We start from the raw sequence: 18,858 nt of genomic DNA on the forward strand, positions 1-18,858 counted from the left end.
GAAGGCTTCGTGTTAGCTATGGAGTGATACATCTTGTCTCTAAATGATCTTTGTTGGGAGTTGCACATGCTCAGTTCCTAGTTAAGGACTACTAGCGGGTCAGCGAGAAGCCGGTAAACAGCTCGGGTTCAGCTGTACGTGTTGCCGACCGGCTCGGCAACATGGACTGGAGCGAGAGTTTCCGAGCGGTGAGTTATTAATCTGTATCCATAAAGTTTTAACTGAGCTCTGTCTCTACATCACAGGAACAACTTTATGTCCACTGACTGCCTGGAGGGTAGCTAGTGTTTGGAAGGGAGAGGAGAGCTGTGTGCTGCAGCTCGCTGTTTCTGAGGGCGTGTCGGAGTCGCCGCTCGGCGAGCGTTATGTGAGGCGCGTTTAGCTTTCATCCCTGTGATGTCAGGGGGATGAAAGGGAAGCGGCTGGACTACAAACAAGCTGTTTTCAGTTCAGAGCAGAGTTTTCTGTGGGAGATGGGAACTCCCTTTGGACTTTTTCACTTTGCAAACCTGCTACAAAAAAGGTAAATAACTCAATAAAGGAGAGGGAAAAAGCCAAATAGCAGAATACCACCTCTTTAAAATAGATATGATGTCACTCAGTAAGACAGTCAGGAACACACTTAAATACCAACAAACCCACGACCACACACTCTCCACCTGTCGCCATTACAGCACCAACTCCAATCCAGCTGTTGTTGCATGCAGCACAGCAGCATTACAGGTGAATGTGTGTGTGTGCAGGTGTGTCTGCAGGTCAGTGTGTGTGTAAGGAGGGCTTCACGGGTCGGCACTGTGATCGCTGTGCATTTGGATACCGAGACTTTCCTCTGTGTGCTCGATGTGAGTGTCACCTGCCCGGCAGCACCAACACAGACCCCTGCAGCCCCTGCACCTGCAAGGTAAGCGCGGTGACATCACACTTACTGGGCTCACCTGAGCAGGCTCACCTGAGCGGGCTCGGTGCTCTGTGTGGTTCTGAAAAGAAAGTCATTTGATAAAAAGCCTCTCTCCTGACGTCGGGCCTCTCTCCTGCCGTCTGACCTCTCTCCTGACGTCTGACCTCTCTCTTGCCGTCGGGCCTCTCTCCTGTCGTCTGAAATTTCTCCTGACGTCGGGCCTCTCTCCTGCCGTCTGACCTCTCTCCTGACGTCTGACCTCTCTCTTGCCGTCGGGCCTCTCTCCTGCCGTCTGACCTCTCTCCTGCCGTCTGACCTCTCTCCTGTCATCGGGCCTCTCTCCTGACGTCTGGCCTCTCTCCTGACGTCGGGCCTCTCTCCTGACGTCTGACCTCTCTCCTGTCATCTGGCCTCTCTCCTGTCGTCGGGCCTCTCTCCTGTCGTCTGGCCTCTCTCCTGACGTCTGACCCCTCTCCTGCCGTCTGACCTCTCTCCTGACGTCTGACCCCTCTCCTGCCGTCTGACCTCTCTCCTGACGTCGGGCCTCTCTCCTGTCGTCGGGCCTCTCTCCTGACGTCGGGCCTCTCTCCTGACGTCGGGCCTCTCTCCTGACGTCGGCCTCTCTCCTGACGTCTGACCTCTCTCCTGTCATCGGGCCTCTCTCCTGACGTCGGGCCTCTCTCCTGACGTCGGCCTCTCTCCTGACGTCTGACCTCTCTCCTGTCATCGGGCCTCTCTCCTGTCGTCGAGCCTCTCTCCTGCCGTCGGGCCTCTCTCCTGTCGTCGAGCCTCTCTCCTGCCGTCAGGCCTCTCTCCTGTCGTCGAGCCTCTCTCCTGACGTCTGACCCCTCTCCTGCCGTCTGACCCCTCTCCTGCCGTCTGACCTCTCTCCTGACGTCGGGCCTCTCTCCTGTCGTCGGGCCTCTCTCCTGACGTCGGGCCTCTCTCCTGACGTCGGCCTCTCTCCTGACGTCTGACCTCTCTCCTGACGTCGGGCCTCTCTCCTGTCGTCGAGCCTCTCTCCTGACGTCTGACCCCTCTCCTGCCGTCTGACCTCTCTCCTGTCGTCGGGCCTCTCTCCTGCCGTCTGACCTCTCTCCTGCCGTCTGACCTCTCTCTTGCCGTCGGGCCTCTCTCTTGCCGTCGGGCTTCTCTCCTGTCGTCGGGCCTCTCTCCTGACGTCTGACCTCTCTCCTGACGTCGGGCCTCTCTCCTGTCGTCGGGCCTCTCTCCTGACGTCGGGCCTCTCTCCTGCCGTCTGACCCCTCTCCTGCCGTCTGACCTCTCTCCTGACGTCGGGCCTCTCTCCTGACGTCGGGCCTCTCTCCTGTCGTCGGGCCTCTCTCCTGACGTCGGGCCTCTCTCCTGACGTCGGCCTCTCTCCTGACGTCTGACCTCTCTCCTGACGTCGGGCCTCTCTCCTGTCGTCGGGCCTCTCTCCTGACGTCTGACCTCTCTCCTGTCTCGGGCCTCTCTCCTGACGTCTGACCCCTCTCCTGCCGTCTGACCTCTCTCCTGACGTCGGGCCTCTCTCCTGTCGTCGGGCCTCTCTCCTGACGTCTGACCTCTCTCCTGTCATCTGGCCTCTCTCCTGACGTCTGACCTCTCTCCTGTCGTCTGGCCTCTCTCCTGTCGTCGGGCCTCTCTCCTGACGTCTGACCTCTCTCCTGTCGTCGGGCCTCTCTCCTGCCGTCTGACCTCTCTCCTGACGTCGGGCCTCTCTCCTGTCGTCGGGCCTCTCTCCTGCCGTCTGACCTCTCTCCTGCCGTCTGACCTCTCTCTTGCCGTCGGGCCTCTCTCTTGCCGTCGGGCTTCTCTCCTGTCGTCGGGCCTCTCTCCTGACGTCTGACCTCTCTCCTGACGTCGGGCCTCTCTCCTGCCGTCGGGCCTCTCTCCTGACGTCGGGCCTCTCTCCTGCCGTCTGACCCCTCTCCTGCCGTCTGACCTCTCTCCTGACGTCGGGCCTCTCTCCTGACGTCGGGCCTCTCTCCTGTCGTCGGGCCTCTCTCCTGACGTCGGGCCTCTCTCCTGACGTCGGCCTCTCTCCTGACGTCTGACCTCTCTCCTGACGTCGGGCCTCTCTCCTGTCGTCGGGCCTCTCTCCTGACGTCTGACCTCTCTCCTGTCGTCGGGCCTCTCTCCTGCCGTCTGACCTCTCTCCTGACGTCGGGCCTCTCTCCTGTCGTCGGGCCTCTCTCCTGACGTCTGACCTCTCTCCTGTCATCTGGCCTCTCTCCTGACGTCTGACCTCTCTCCTGTCGTCTGGCCTCTCTCCTGTCGTCGGGCCTCTCTCCTGACGTCTGACCTCTCTCCTGTCGTCGGGCCTCTCTCCTGCCGTCTGACCTCTCTCCTGACGTCGGGCCTCTCTCCTGTCGTCGGGCCTCTCTCCTGTCGTCTGGCCTCTCTCCTGACGTCGGCCTCTCTCCTGACGTCTGACCTCTCTCCTGTCGTCAGGCCTCTCTCCTGTCGTCGGGCCTCTCTCCTGACGTCGGCCTCTCTCCTGACGTCTGACCTCTCTCCTGTCGTCTGGCCTCTCTCCTGACGTCGGCCTCTCTCCTGACGTCTGACCTCTCTCCTGTCGTCTGGCCTCTCTCCTGACGTCTGACCTCTCTCCTGCCGTCTGGCCTCTCTCCTGACGTCGGGCCTCTCTCCTGTCGTCGGGGCCTCTCTCCTGCCGTCTGGCCTCTCTCCTGACGTCTGACCTCTCTCCTGACGTCGGGCCTCTCTCCTGTCGTCTGGCCTCTCTCCTGTCGTCTGGCCTCTCTCCTGACGTCTGACCTCTCTCCTGTCGTCTGACCCCTCTCCTGACGTCTGACCCCTCTCCTGCCATCTGACCTCTCTCCTGTCGTCGAGCCTCTCTCCTGACGTCTGACCCCTCTCCTGCCGTCTGACCTCTCTCCTGTCGTCGGGCCTCTCTCCTGCCGTCTGACCTCTCTCCTGCCGTCTGACCTCTCTCTTGCCGTCGGGCCTCTCTCTTGCCGTCGGGCTTCTCTCCTGTCGTCGGGCCTCTCTCCTGACATCTGACCTCTCTCCTGACGTCGGGCCTCTCTCCTGTCGTCGGGCCTCTCTCCTGACGTCGGGCCTCTCTCCTGCCGTCTGACCCCTCTCCTGCCGTCTGACCTCTCTCCTGACGTCGGGCCTCTCTCCTGACGTCGGGCCTCTCTCCTGTCGTCGGGCCTCTCTCCTGACGTCGGGCCTCTCTCCTGACGTCGGCCTCTCTCCTGACGTCTGACCTCTCTCCTGACGTCGGGCCTCTCTCCTGTCGTCGGGCCTCTCTCCTGCCGTCTGACCTCTCTCCTGTCTCGGGCCTCTCTCCTGACGTCTGACCCCTCTCCTGCCGTCTGACCTCTCTCCTGACGTCGGGCCTCTCTCCTGTCGTCGGGCCTCTCTCCTGACGTCTGACCTCTCTCCTGTCATCTGGCCTCTCTCCTGACGTCTGACCTCTCTCCTGTCGTCTGGCCTCTCTCCTGTCGTCGGGCCTCTCTCCTGACGTCTGACCTCTCTCCTGTCGTCGGGCCTCTCTCCTGACGTCTGGCCTCTCTCCTGACGTCTGGCCTCTCTCCTGCCGTCTGACCTCTCTCCTGACGTCGGGCCTCTCTCCTGTCGTCGGGCCTCTCTCCTGTCGTCTGGCCTCTCTCCTGACGTCGGCCTCTCTCCTGACGTCTGACCTCTCTCCTGTCGTCGGGCCTCTCTCCTGTCGTCGGGCCTCTCTCCTGACGTCGGCCTCTCTCCTGACGTCTGACCTCTTTCCTGTCGTCTGGCCTCTCTCCTGACGTCGGCCTCTCTCCTGACGTCTGACCTCTCTCCTGTCGTCTGGCCTCTCTCCTGACGTCTGACCTCTCTCCTGCCGTCTGGCCTCTCTCCTGACGTCGGGCCTCTCTCCTGTCGTCGGGGCCTCTCTCCTGCCGTCTGGCCTCTCTCCTGACGTCGGGCCTCTCTCCTGTCGTCTGGCCTCTCTCCTGACGTCGGCCTCTCTCCTGCCGTCTGACCTCTCTCCTGCCGTCTGGCCTCTCTCCTGACGTCTGACCTCTCTCCTGCCGTCTGGCCTCTCTCCTGACGTCGGGCCTCTCTCCTGACGTCGGGCCTCTCTCCTGTCGTCGGGCCTCTCTCCTGACGTCGGGCCTCTCTCCTGACGTCGGGCCTCTCTCCTGACGTCGGGCCTCTCTCCTGACGTCGGGCCTCTCTCCTGTCATCGGGCCTCTGACGTGTCCTCTCCTCCTCAGGTGAATGTGATGGGAGCGCACTGTGATCTGTGTAAACCGGGTTTCTACAACCTGCAGGAGAGTAATCCGCTCGGCTGCACTGACTGTTTCTGCTTCGGTGTGTCTGACGTTTGCGAGAACTCCGCCTGGTCCACTGCTCAGGTAACACACAGAGGCACACCTGTACGCACACCTGTACTCCGGTAAGATCAGACTATTATATAGTTCTGTAAATTCTGATGATCATTTTCTTCAGGTGCTTCATACGGACGCTTGGCTCCGCCCCTCTCAGTCCCACCACACTACACCTGTGGTCCACGGCAATGACCTCCCTCTCCCTGGCAACCAGTCTTCAGTCCACCAACACCTGTTGTTGTGGGCGGCGCCAGACAGTTTCCTTGGCAACAAGGTCTGCTACCATTTTCACATTTGTTCATTACTGACTGTCTCTCTGTCTGACTGTCCGTCTCTTTCTCTGACTAACTGTCTTTTTGTCTGTCTGACTGTCTCCAGCTGGTATCCTATGGAGGTGTCCTGACCTACTCTGTGGTTTATGATGTCCCATTGGACAATGAAGTCCGTTCTCTCCCTGCCCACTCTGACATCATCATCAAGGTGAGTAAAAACTCTTGACCTGTTTAGTGAATGAAGTTTTTACAGTAGTCAGACTGACCTGTTTGTCTCTCTCTCTCTCCCAAGGGAAATGGTCGTGCCCTTCGTCTCTCTCCTCCTCTTCTCCTCTTCCTCTCGCCGCTGGCCGAGCGCTTGGTTGCCGTGGTGATGACCCCGCAGCGATTCGTGGACGCTCAAACGGGCGTTCTGGTTACCCGTGACGACCTGCTGTCAGTCCTCACAGACGTGACATCACTGAGGGTCAGAGTTCACCTGAACGCCTCTGTGGACGGGCCCATACGGTGAGAACAAACTGATCTGATTACAAAGATATATTTTATAGATGCAAGAACAACAAAGATCTGGGGTTTGTTCGTTCACATGAACCTTTATTTAACCAAACAGAAGCACAAAGAGAAGGTTCTTCAGTAGTTTTTCTGAGCAGCATGTGTTCTGTAAATGAAGAAGAATTTAATGCCGGGCTTGTTCCTTTCAGAATCAGGAGCGTTTTACACGTACGCGGAATTTGTTTTGGTGATGAGGTGCTACACGCAGACAAACATACAGTTGATATGAATACATTTAGAAATATATAAATATGGAATAAACAGATGCATGTTTTATAAAAATGATAAAAAGAATAGAGGACAATAACAACGTGGCAGATATTTATAAAATGATAATATTTACATGTGCAGAGACATTTGTATTATTTGCAAGGGGGGAGTTTCAGTGGGGGCACGGGCCTTGTTGATGAGGCTGCAGACGGGAAGAAGCTGTTTTTGTGGTGAGAGGTTTTGGTCCTGATGGACCGCAGCCTCCTGCCAGAGGGGAGAGTCTGAAACAGTTTGTGTCCTGGGTGGGAGGGGTCAGCTACAATCTTTCCTGCTCGCCTCAGAGTCCTGGAGGCGTACAGGTCCAGAAGAGAAGGAAGATTGCAGCCAATCACCTTCTCTGCAGAGCGAACGATGCGCTGCAGCCTGCCCTTGTCCCTGGCAGTGGCAGCAGCGTACCAGATGGTGATGGAGGAGGTGAGGATGGACTCAATGATGGTGGTGGAGAAGTGCACCATCTTTGTCTTTGGCAGGCTGAACTTCTTCAGCTGCCGCAGGAAGTACATCCTCTGCTGGGTCTTCTTGGTGAGGGAGGTGATGTTCAGCTCCCACTTGAGGTCCTGGGAGATGATGGTGCCCAGGAAGCGGAAGGAGTCCACAGTGGCAACAGGGGAGTCGCACAGGATCATGGGGGAGGGTGGGGCTGGGCTCTTTCTGAAGTCCACGACCATCTCCACTGTTAAGCTCCAGACTGTTCTGGCTGCACCAGGTCACCAGATGGTCGATCTCCCACCTGTAGGCGGACTAATCCCCACCTGAGATGAGCCCAATTAGGGTGGTTTCATCCGCAAACTTCAGGAGCTTGACGGACTGGTGACTGGAGGTGCAGCTGTTGGTGTACAGGGAGAAGAGAAGGGGGGAAAGAACACAGCCTTGAGGGGAACCGTTGCTGATGGTCCTGGAGTCAGAGACATGTTTTCCCAGCTTCACGTGCTGCTTCCTGTCCGTCAGGAAGTCAGCGATCCACCTGCAGGTGGAGTCAGGCACGTTCAGCTAGGAGAGCTTGTCCTGCACTTTAATAACACTTTCTAATCGTTTGGGAAGATATTATTGTGCCAGTTTTGCAGTTTGACATTTTGTCCATTCTTGCTTGATACAGAACGTAAGCTGCTGAACAGTCTGCGGTCACTGCTGTCTGATCCTCCTCTTCATGATGCACATACTCAACAGGAGACAGATCTGTGCTGAGTGCTGGACCGGCAGCAGGGTCCGCACTCTGTGTCTACAAAGACATGCTCCTGTAGCCCTGCAGAATGAGACCTGGCATTGCCCTGCTGAAATAAACACGGATGTCCCTGGAATAGACGCCGCCTTGATGTCGACACATTCTCTAAAACCCCAAACCTTCCTCTGGGTCAGTGGTACTTCACATGCAGCTCGCCCTGCCGTGGACACTGGTGCCCCCCCCCCCAGACCATCACAGGTCCTAGCTTCGCACCATGATGACATTGTGGATAGTCTTTGGCACGGAGAACTCCATGTCTTAAATGTGAAACTCATCTGACCACAGCACACGGTTCTACCGTCTTTGGGTCCTTCTGAGTGGACCTTGGGCATACAGTTGATGGAGCAGTGGATAAGACACATGGCTCTGGTGTGAGAGACCCGGGTTCAATTTAAGTGACTGTTTTCCGTCCACCCGAAGTCCACCCGAGCTATGTTTGTCACTGCAGCATGACGGTTTCTGAGGGCTCAAAGGTCACACACATTCAGCAGTGGTTTCTGACCTCGCCCTTTACACTCTGAGATGTCTGAATCTTTTCACAATATTATGTACTGTTTGAAAGACCTAAAGTCTCTGCAGTCTGGTGTGTCTCATGAATTTTGGCACAAATTTGGTGAACCCCGACCAGTCCTTACCTGCTGAGACTGAGCCTTTGGCTGGTTCTACTTACGAGGTCTGAAGTTTGGAAGGAAGGGTACTGACTGAAAGTTAGAGCCAAACGATGGATTTCCAGCTGGGACCTAAAGGCCTCAGCAGGGTCAGTCTATCAGCAGGAAGGGTTTTCCAGAGGAATGGGGCTCAACAGGGAAAGGCCTGAACCAGCACGGCCTCCACAGAGGAGGCACAGCTGGAAGGCTTGTTCATTGAGGTCACTGGCGTACTAAATTTGCAGCAGTACCAGGTGTGGATGAGATTCACTGTGAGATGCTGAAAGCTCTGGACGTTGTTGGGTTGTCTTGATTGATGCCTCTTCATTGTCTTGTGCAGGCTGGGGACAGTACCTGTGGACTGGAAGACCAGGGTGGTGGTTCACATTTTTTAAAACAGGGACCAGAGCTACATGAATCAGCGTATGACACCGCTCAGCCTCCCTGTTTAAACCAGAACAAGCCTTATGTCCACCAGGTGTCTCATGGGGAGTACTGTGGGGGTACGTGGCCATCACAACAGGTCATTCAGTCCTTGTACAACCAGAGGCACATTTACAGCTGTATGAGAGTCCAGGACCTCCAAGTCTGAGGTCACGGTACTCTGCTGTAAAACAGCGACTTGTTTCCTTCAGGTTGGAGTGACGGAGTTCACGTATGCTGAATAAGACTGTGGTGGTTCATTGGGAGCTGATCCTGAAGGTGACGCTCTGGATTCATCAGTGGATCTTTGTTCCGGTCCTCTGCTGTGGATCCTGGTCTCTGGTGGATTCCTCTGCAGGGTGTCTGGGCTTGGCCTTAGAGACAGAGTGAAGATCTCAGGCTCCATCCACACTCCTACGACTTCGTTTTAAAACTCAGACCTTCTGCTATGGTTCCTCCTCCCGTCCAGACTGAAGCGTTAAAGTGTGAAAACGCTGCTGAACCCGTTCTGGTTTTAAACTCCGGGGCAGCGTGTTAGTGCTGACAGGTGGAAACAATGACGCAGACGCTCACGTTTGGCTTCCTGATTGGCTCTTATCAGTCAGGCAAATCAGAAACACGATGCTGCTGACAGAGTTTTATTTAAATATGTTGCACTATGTAAACAACACTTCTACACTTGAATTTGTGACGACTCCCAGTCTGTTTCCCGCTGTCACAGCCTCTTTATCCTCCCGTGTTGATGATGATGATGATGATGATGATGATGATGATGTCTTTCAGTCTCAGCTCGGTGTCTCTGGACTTTGCTGACTCTGGCTCAGATTCTGGCGTTCAGGCCGTTGCCGTAGAGACTTGTGAATGTCCGTGGGGTTACAGCGGTACTTCCTGTGAGGTCAGCAGTTCACTTAACTTTATCAAATCAATATCAGCACTGTTAGTACTGTTATTAGTTCTGTTAGTTCTGTTATTAGTTCTGTTAGTTCTGTTATTAGTTCTGTTAGTTCTGTTATTAGTTCTGTTAGTTCTGTTATTAGTTCTGTTAGTACTATTATTAGTACTGTTATTAGTTCTGTTAGTTCTGTTATTAGTTCTGTTAGTACTATTATTAGTACTGTTATTAGTTCTGTTAGTTCTGTTATTAGTTCTGTTAGTACTATTATTAGTACTGTTATTAGTTCTGTTAGTTCTGTTATTAGTTCTGTTAGTTCTGTTATTAGTTCTGTTAGTACTATTATTAGTACTGTTATTAGTTCTGTTAGTACTATTATTAGTACTATTATTAGTTCTGTTAGTTCTGTTATTAGTTCTGTTAGTTCTGTTATTAGTTCTGTTAGTACTATTATTAGTACTGTTATTAGTTCTGTTAGTTCTGTTATTAGTTCTGTTAGTACTATTATTAGTACTGTTATTAGTTCTGTTAGTACTATTATTAGTACTGTTATTAGTTCTGTTAGTTCTGTTATTAGTTCTGTTAGTACTATTATTAGTACTGTTATTAGTTCTGTTAGTTCTGTTATTAGTTCTGTTAGTTCTGTTATTAGTTCTGTTAGTTCTGTTATTAGTTCTGTTAGTACTATTATTAGTACTGTTATTAGTTCTGTTAGTACTATTATTAGTACTATTATTAGTTCTGTTAGTTCTGTTATTAGTTCTGTTAGTTCTGTTATTAGTTCTGTTAGTACTATTATTAGTACTGTTATTAGTTCTGTTAGTTCTGTTATTAGTTCTGTTAGTACTATTATTAGTACTGTTATTAGTTCTGTTAGTTCTGTTAGTTCTGTTAGTACTATTATTAGTACTGTTATTAGTTCTGTTAGTTCTGTTATTAGTTCTGTTAGTACTATTATTAGTACTGTTATTAGTTCTGTTAGTTCTGTTATTAGTTCTGTTAGTACTATTATTAGTACTGTTATTAGTTCTGTTAGTTCTGTTAGTACTGTTAGTTCTGTTAGTTCTGTTATTAGTTCTGTTAGTTCTGTTATTAGTTCTGTTAGTACTATTATTAGTACTGTTATTAGTTCTGTTAGTACTATTATTAGTTCTGTTAGTTCTGTTAGTACTGTTAGTTCTGTTAGTTCTGTTATTAGTTCTGTTTGTACTGTTATTAGTTCTGTTAGTACTATTATTAGTTCTGTTAGTACTGTTAGTTCTGTTAGTTCTGTTATTAGTTCTGTTTGTACTGTTATTAGTTCTGTTAGTTCTGTTATTAGTTCTGTTAGTACTATTATTAGTTCTGTTAGTACTGTTAGTTCTGTTAGTTCTGTTATTAGTTCTGTTTGTACTGTTATTAGTTCTGTTAGTTCTGTTATTAGTTCTGTTAGTACTATTATTAGTTCTGTTAGTACTGTTAGTTCTGTTATTACTGTTATTAGTTCTGTTAGTTCTGTTAGTACTGTTATTAGTACTGTTATTAGTACTGTGTGTACTAATATTCTGAGAATAACATGGACCTGTGCAGGGTTCAAGTTGTAATCTGAGCTTCGTGAGGGGTCTCTAATATACGACCTGACTTTACCGGCGGGGTGGGGAGAGATCATTGCTTACGTGATTCAACATTTCCCTCTCTCACACACACAGCAGTCCACTACTTGTCCCAGATGTCTGTGATATTGCAACAGAGTGTAGGCCTACTCACACCAGGCAATCCGTTAAGTTTCGCCTGAAAAATGCCATCAAACACTATTGCTCAAGGAGAGACCGCAATTCTGCCCTTTATGGTGATATTATAATTATAATATTTAATTATTTTGCGCAAGCATATTATCATATGTAAGCCAATAATACTAAACAAATAAGCTGCAGTCAATACAGAGTAATACAGTAGGCTACAATACAACTGGGTTCATTTTCGCAGTCTCAACCTGTTCGGTCAAAACTGTGCGCACGCTGATGGTGGAGAATTGCAGCCATCCTTTCAGTCATGCGATGCGCAGCGTAGTTCATTAGGAAAGTGTGTTCATTTAATTCTGTTTATCTTGTTTAATGTAAATAATAGTACTAATTACAATGAAAAATACATTATTTGTGATTCAAAATAATGGTTGTTGATAAATGAATTAGAGACCCCCACAGGTGCAGGATTTTACTGCGAGCTCAGACCCTCCTTATGGGAGCTGAGCTCCCACTGGCTCCCACGTAACTCGAACCCTGGACCTGTGTCATGTGACTTATCAGTGTCTTTTGTGTATATCAGGCGTGTGTCCCAGGTTTCTACAGGGTGGGAGGAGTTTTGTTTGGAGGGAACTGTATGCAGTGTGAGTGTAACGACCACGCCACCGAGTGCGACATCAACGGTGTTTGTTTGGTGAGTTTGAATGAAACAACACACTAACAAGTGTTTGTACGAAGATCAGTTATCACGGCGTTAATGTTTGGATGCAGCCTGTTAGCGTGCTAACTGTCTCTGTGTCTCAGGGTTGTACCCATAATGCCACTGGTCCCCACTGTGACCGGTGTCTTCCCGGTTTTTATGGCGACCCCACGGAAGGTACAGCAGACGACTGCCGGTTGTGTCCGTGTCCTCTGACGGAGCCGTCCAACAGGTTCGTCTCATCTGATTCAAAAACTTTATGGGTAGAAAGAAGCGTTGACAGCGTGGGAGTATGAATAATAGTTTATATTCCTGTTACAGTTTCAGTCCCACCTGTGTGCTGGAGGCACCTGGCCAGGTGTCATGTGACCAGTGTCAGGACGGGTACACAGGAACCAACTGCGAGAGGTGAGACAGCTGTGAGGATGATTGACAGGCTGATCCACCAATCAGAAGTGGCGAGCCCGCTGTGACCCGTGTCTGTCTCTGTCTCCAGGTGTGCCAGCGGTTTCTATGGTAACCCACAGGTAGTGGGCGGGGCCTGTGTCCGCTGCGAGTGTAACGGCAACGTGAACGTCAGCGAGGCGGGGCACTGTCACACCGCCACCGGGGAGTGTCTGCGCTGCCTCAGGAACACTGCCGGGAGACACTGCGAAGTCTGTCAGCCTGGTTATTATGGAGACGCCGTGCATGCCAAGGACTGTCGGGGTGAGACACACGGCCCCTCCTGGTCCTGGTTCTGTCATCGAATCTGTCACAGTCAGGAAGTTCCTGCAAATATTCAGGACCCAGAAGGTTCACTTTGTTCAGGAATTTATCTGGAAACGAGTCTGCTGACTCACACACTTCACACGCACTCTGACACACAGACACACTTGTTGGAATGTTGATCTTTTCAAATCCAGATTAGACCCAACCTCTGACCTCTTTGTTCCCTTTCACATGACGCTGTGTGATGTGATGTGTGATGTAGTGGGGACATACACAGTCACACTGGGGGGACCCGTCTTCATTTCAGGAACGAAAGGAGAGTTAATAATAATGTAAATCCTTAGACTTTTAGGTGGAGACTCGGGTCCAGGTCAGTTTCTGGGACAAGTTTAGGCAGGTAGCGGTTAGGTTCAGTTTCCAGGGAGTGAATGTTAGTAAATGTTCCTGAAAGTGATGGAAGTGTGTGTGTGTGTGTGTGTGTGTGTGTGTGTGTGTGCTGCCACTTTGTGGTGACATCACCAAACTGCAGTCTGATGTTGAACCCTTAAATTCTCTGTGTTGAGTTCAGACCTATAGTCCACCATCCTGCACCGTCAGACCATGTTCAGGACAGATTGTAGTCCACCATCCTGCACCGTCAGACCTATAGTCCACCATCCTGCGCTGTCAGACCCCGTTCAGTGCAGACTGTAGTCCACCATCCTGCACCGTCAGACCATGTTCAGGACAGATTGTAGTCCACCATCCTGCACCGTCAGACCCCGTTCAGTGCAGACTGTAGTCCACCATCCTGCACCATCAGACCATGTTCAGGACAGATTGTAGTCCACCATCCTGCACCGTCAGACCTATAGTCCACCATCCTGCACCGTCAGACCATGTTCCGGACAGATTGTAGTCCACCATCCTGCACCATCAGACCTATAGTCCACCATCCTGCGCTGTCAGACCCCGTTCAGCGCAGACTGTAGTCCACCATCCTGCACCGTCAGACCATGTTCAGGACAGATTGTAGTCCACCATCCTGCACCGTCAGACCCCGTTCAGTGCAGACTGTAGTCCACCATCCTGCACCGTCAGACCTATAGTCCATCATCCTGCGCTGTCAGACCCCGTTCAGTGCAGACTGTAGTCCACCATCCTGCACCATCAGACCATGTTCAGGACAGATTGTAATCCACCATCCTGCACCGTCAGACCTATAGTCCATCATCCTGCGCTGTCAGACCCCGTTCAGTGCAGACTGTAGTCCACCATCCTGCACCATCAGACCATGTTCAGGACAGATTGTAATCCACCATCCTGCACCGTCAGACCTATAGTCCACCATCCTGCGCTGTCAGACCCCGTTCAGTGCAGACTGTAGTCCACCATCCTGCACCGTCAGACCATGTTCAGGACAGATTGTAGTCCACCATCCTGCACCGTCAGACCATGTTCAGGACAGATTGTAGTCCACCATCCTGCGCTGTCAGACCCCGTTCAGTGCAGACTGTAGTCCACCATCCTGCACCGTCAGACCATGTTCAGGACAGATTGTAGTCCACCATCCTGCGCTGTCAGACCCCGTTCAGTGCAGACTGTAGTCCACCATCCTGCACCGTCAGACCATGTTCAGGACAGATTGTAGTCCACCATTCTGCACCGTCAGACCTATAGTCCATCATCCTGCGCTGTCAGACCCCGTTCAGTGCAGACTGTAGTCCACCATCCTGCACCATCAGACCATGTTCAGGACAGATTGTAGTCCACCATCCTGCACCGTCAGACCTATAGTCCACCATCCTGCGCTGTCAGGCCCGCCGTTCAGTGCAGACTGTAGTCCACCATCCTGCACCGTCAGACCATGTTCAGGACAGATTGTAGTCCACCATCCTGCGCTGTCAGACCCCGTTCAGTGCAGACTGTAGTCCACCATCCTGCACCGTCAGACCATGTTCAGGACAGATTGTAGTCCACCATCCTGCACCGTCAGACCTATAGTCCACCATCCTGCGCTGTCAGACCCCGTTCAGTGCAGACTGTAGTCCACCATCCTGCACCGTCAGACCATGTTCAGGACAGATTGTAGTCCACCATCCTGCACCGTCAGACCTATAGTCCACCATCCTGCGCTGTCAGACCCGTTCAGTGCAGACTGTAGTCCACCATCCTGCACCGTCAGACCATGTTCAGGACAGATTGTAATCCACCATCCTGCACCGTCAGACCTATAGTCCACCATCCTGCACTGTCAGACCCCGTTCAGTGCAGACTGTAGTCCACCATCCTGCACCGTCAGACCATGTTCAGGACAGATTGTAATCCACCATCCTGCACCGTCAGACCTATAGTCCACCATCCTGCACCGTCAGACCATGTTCAGGACAGATTGTAATCCACCATCCTGCACCATCAGACCATGTTCAGGACAGATTGTAGTCCACCATCCTGCGCTGTCAGACCCCGTTCAGTGCAGACTGTAGTCCACCATCCTGCACCATCAGACCATGTTCAGGACAGATTGTAGTCCACCATTCTGCACCGTCAGACCTATAGTCCATCATCCTGCGCTGTCAGACCCCGTTCAGTGCAGACTGTAGTCCACCATCCTGCACCATCAGACCATGTTCAGGACAGATTGTAATCCACCATCCTGCACCGTCAGACCTATAGTCCACCATCCTGCGCTGTCAGACCCCGTTCAGTGCAGACTGTAGTCCACCATCCTGCACCGTCAGACCATGTTCAGGACAGATTGTAGTCCACCATCCTGCACCGTCAGACCTATAGTCCACCATCCTGCGCTGTCAGACCCCGTTCAGTGCAGACTGTAGTCCACCATCCTGCACCGTCAGACCATGTTCAGGACAGATTGTAATCCACCATCCTGCACCGTCAGACCTATAGTCCACCATCCTGCACCGTCAGACCATGTTCAGGACAGATTGTAGTCCACCATCCTGCACCGTCAGACCATGTTCAGGACAGATTGTAGTCCACCATCCTGCGCTGTCAGACCCCGTTCAGTGCAGACTGTAGTCCACCATCCTGCACCGTCAGACCATGTTCAGGACAGATTGTAGTCCACCATTCTGCACCGTCAGACCTATAGTCCACCATCCTGCGCTGTCAGACCCCGTTCAGTGCAGACTGTAGTCCACCATCCTGCACCGTCAGACCATGTTCAGGACAGATTGTAGTCCACCATCCTGCACCGTCAGACCTATAGTCCACCATCCTGCGCTGTCAGACCCCGTTCAGTGCAGACTGTAGTCCACCATCCTGCACCGTCAGACCATGTTCAGGACAGATTGTAATCCACCATCCTGCACCATCAGACCTATAGTCCACCATCCTGCACTGTCAGACCCCGTTCAGTGCAGACTGTAGTCCACCATCCTGCACCGTCAGACCATGTTCAGGACAGATTGTAATCCACCATCCTGCACCGTCAGACCTATAGTCCACCATCCTGCACCGTCAGACCATGTTCAGGACAGATTGTAATCCACCATCCTGCACCATCAGACCATGTTCAGGACAGATTGTAGTCCACCATCCTGCACCGTCAGACCTATAGTCCACCATCCTGCACCGTCAGACCCCGTTCAGTGCAGATTGTAGTCCACCATCCTGCACCGTCAGACCTATAGTCCACCATCCTGCGCTGTCAGACCCCGTTCAGTGCAGACTGTAGTCCACCATCCTGCACCGTCAGACCATGTTCAGGACAGATTGTAGTCCACCATCCTGCACCGTCAGACCTATAGTCCACCATCCTGCGCTGTCAGACCCCGTTCAGTGCAGACTGTAGTCCACCATCCTGCACCATCAGACCATGTTCAGGACAGATTGTAATCCACCATCCTGCGCTGTCAGACCCCGTTCAGTGCAGACTGTAGTCCACCATCCTGCACCGTCAGACCATGCTCAGGACAGATTGTAGTCCACCATCCTGCACTGTCAGACCATGTTCAGGACAGATTGTAGTCCACCATCCTGCACCGTCAGACCTATAGTCCACCATCCTGCGCTGTCAGACCCCGTTCAGTGCAGACTGTAGTCCACCATCCTGCACCGTCAGATCATGTTCAGGACAGATTGTAGTCCACCATCCTGCACCGTCAGACCTATAGTCCACCATCCTGCGCTGTCAGACCCCGTTCAGTGCAGACTGTAGTCCACCATCCTGCACCGTCAGACCATGTTCAGGACAGATTGTAGTCCACCATCCTGCACCGTCAGACCTATAGTCCACCATCCTGCGCTGTCAGACCCCGTTCAGTGCAGACTGTAGTCCACCATCCTGCACCATCAGACCATGTTCAGGACAGATTGTAATCCACCATCCTGCACTGTCAGACCCCGTTCAGTGCAGACTGTAGTCCACCATCCTGCACCGTCAGACCATGCTCAGGACAGATTGTAGTCCACCATCCTGCACCGTCAGACCTATAGTCCACCATCCTGCGCTGTCAGACCCCGTTCAGTGCAGACTGTAGTCCACCATCCTGCACCGTCAGACCATGTTCAGGACAGATTGTAGTCCACCATCCTGCACCGTCAGACCCCGTTCAGTGCAGACTGTAGTCCACCATCCTGCACCGTCAGACCATGTTCAGGACAGATTGTAGTCCACCATCCTGCACTGTTCATTCAGCACAGACATCTTTAAAACAGAAGCAAAGGCTTGTGGGAGCTGTAGTTGTTTAATGTGTGTGAACAGACAGCCTCAGTCTGTGGGGGCGGGGTTTACCTAGGTGGGCGTGGTCTAAGTTCCCCCCTTTCTCTCTCAGAATGTGGCTGTGATGCGAGCGGCGCCCTCTCCAGTGTGTGTGATGTCACAGCAGGTCAGTGTTCATGCAGAGAGAACGTGACGGGACGCACCTGTGACCGCTGCCAGGTGAGTCGCACATTAAACAGTGAATGTTTCGTCGCCTGATTTAAATAATTAATTATTACACAAAGTACTGTAATGCCACGTAGGTCTGATGTGACTTCAGACGGTGATCGTTGTGTTTTCACTTAAATTCACTTAAAATCTAAAAACAGTACTGCAGATTTCTTCAGATTGATTTAAAACAGCATGTTTAATTTAAGTATTTCAAATAATTTAAAATTAATTTTAATGTTATTTTAATTTATTATAATAATTTTAAATGAATTCAGTGTTGTTTTTATGTTTTTAAATCATTCATCATCTATTTAAGTAATATTTTTTGTACCTTTCTTCAGTCTGGGTTCTTCGAGCTGCAGAGTGGGCAGGGCTGTCGGCCGTGTGGCTGCAGCCAATCAGTAGCCCTCTCTCAGTCATGTGATGACGAGGGGCGGTGCCAGTGTGTGGAGGGCGTGGCTGGTGATAAGTGTGACCGCTGTAGCCGTGGTTACTATGGTTTCCACGCCATCGGCTGCACAGGTAGTTAAACCGAGGTAACGTATTGATCTGGCCCCTGATTGGTCGACTCTTTCAACTCTGATTGGCTACGATCTGTTCTCCTCCCAGCATGCACCTGTGATCACACCGGAGGGAACTGTGACCCTGTGAGCGGCGAGTGCATCTGCCCCACCCACACAGAGGGAGACACCTGCGACAGGTGTGAGACAGGTTACTGGGGTCACGACCCTGCCACGGGCTGCAAGGTACTACACACTAGACACAAAGATACACACTACACACACTACACACCATACACACTACACACTCTACACACACCATACACACTACACACTCTATACACACCATACACACTACACACTCTACACACACCATACACACTACACACTCTATACACACCATACACACTACACACTCTACACACACTACACACACTACACTCTACACACACTACACACCATACACAGTACACACTCTACACACACTACACACACTACACACTCTATACACACTACACACTCTACACACACTACACACTCTATACACACTACACACTCTACACACACTACACACACTACACACTATACACTCTACACACTCTACACACACTACACACTCTACACACTACACACTCTACACACACTACACACCATACACAGTACACACTCTACACACACTACACTCTCTACACACTCTACACTCTACACACACTACACACTCTACACACTCTACACTCTACACACACTACACACTATACACTCTACACACACTACACTCTCTACACACTCTACACACTCTACACACACTACACACTCTACACACTCTACACTCTACAC

The 18,858-nt window shown here is 51.7% G+C and overlaps 1 protein-coding gene across 1 annotated transcript in view; it reads left to right on the top strand.

Moving 5' to 3' along the window:
- The window catches only part of LOC119888490 (laminin subunit alpha-1-like), a 69,684-nt gene that overhangs the window by 14,807 nt on the left and 36,019 nt on the right, over positions 1-18,858 (top strand). The window contains 13 exon segments of the mRNA XM_038699102.1: positions 744-901; positions 5,122-5,262; positions 5,357-5,509; positions 5,614-5,715; positions 5,800-6,014; positions 9,405-9,516; positions 11,818-11,928; positions 12,039-12,166; positions 12,256-12,342; positions 12,431-12,642; positions 17,424-17,530; positions 17,863-18,043; positions 18,131-18,267. Of these exon segments, the coding sequence (XP_038555030.1) occupies positions 744-901; positions 5,122-5,262; positions 5,357-5,509; positions 5,614-5,715; positions 5,800-6,014; positions 9,405-9,516; positions 11,818-11,928; positions 12,039-12,166; positions 12,256-12,342; positions 12,431-12,642; positions 17,424-17,530; positions 17,863-18,043; positions 18,131-18,267 (1,844 nt within the window).

Source organism: Micropterus salmoides, unplaced genomic scaffold (assembly GCF_014851395.1).
Source record: "Micropterus salmoides isolate LMB-PRFRI ecotype aquatic unplaced genomic scaffold, ASM1485139v1 Ms_hic_scaffold_1, whole genome shotgun sequence".
Lineage (NCBI taxonomy): Eukaryota > Metazoa > Chordata > Actinopteri > Centrarchiformes > Centrarchidae > Micropterus > Micropterus salmoides.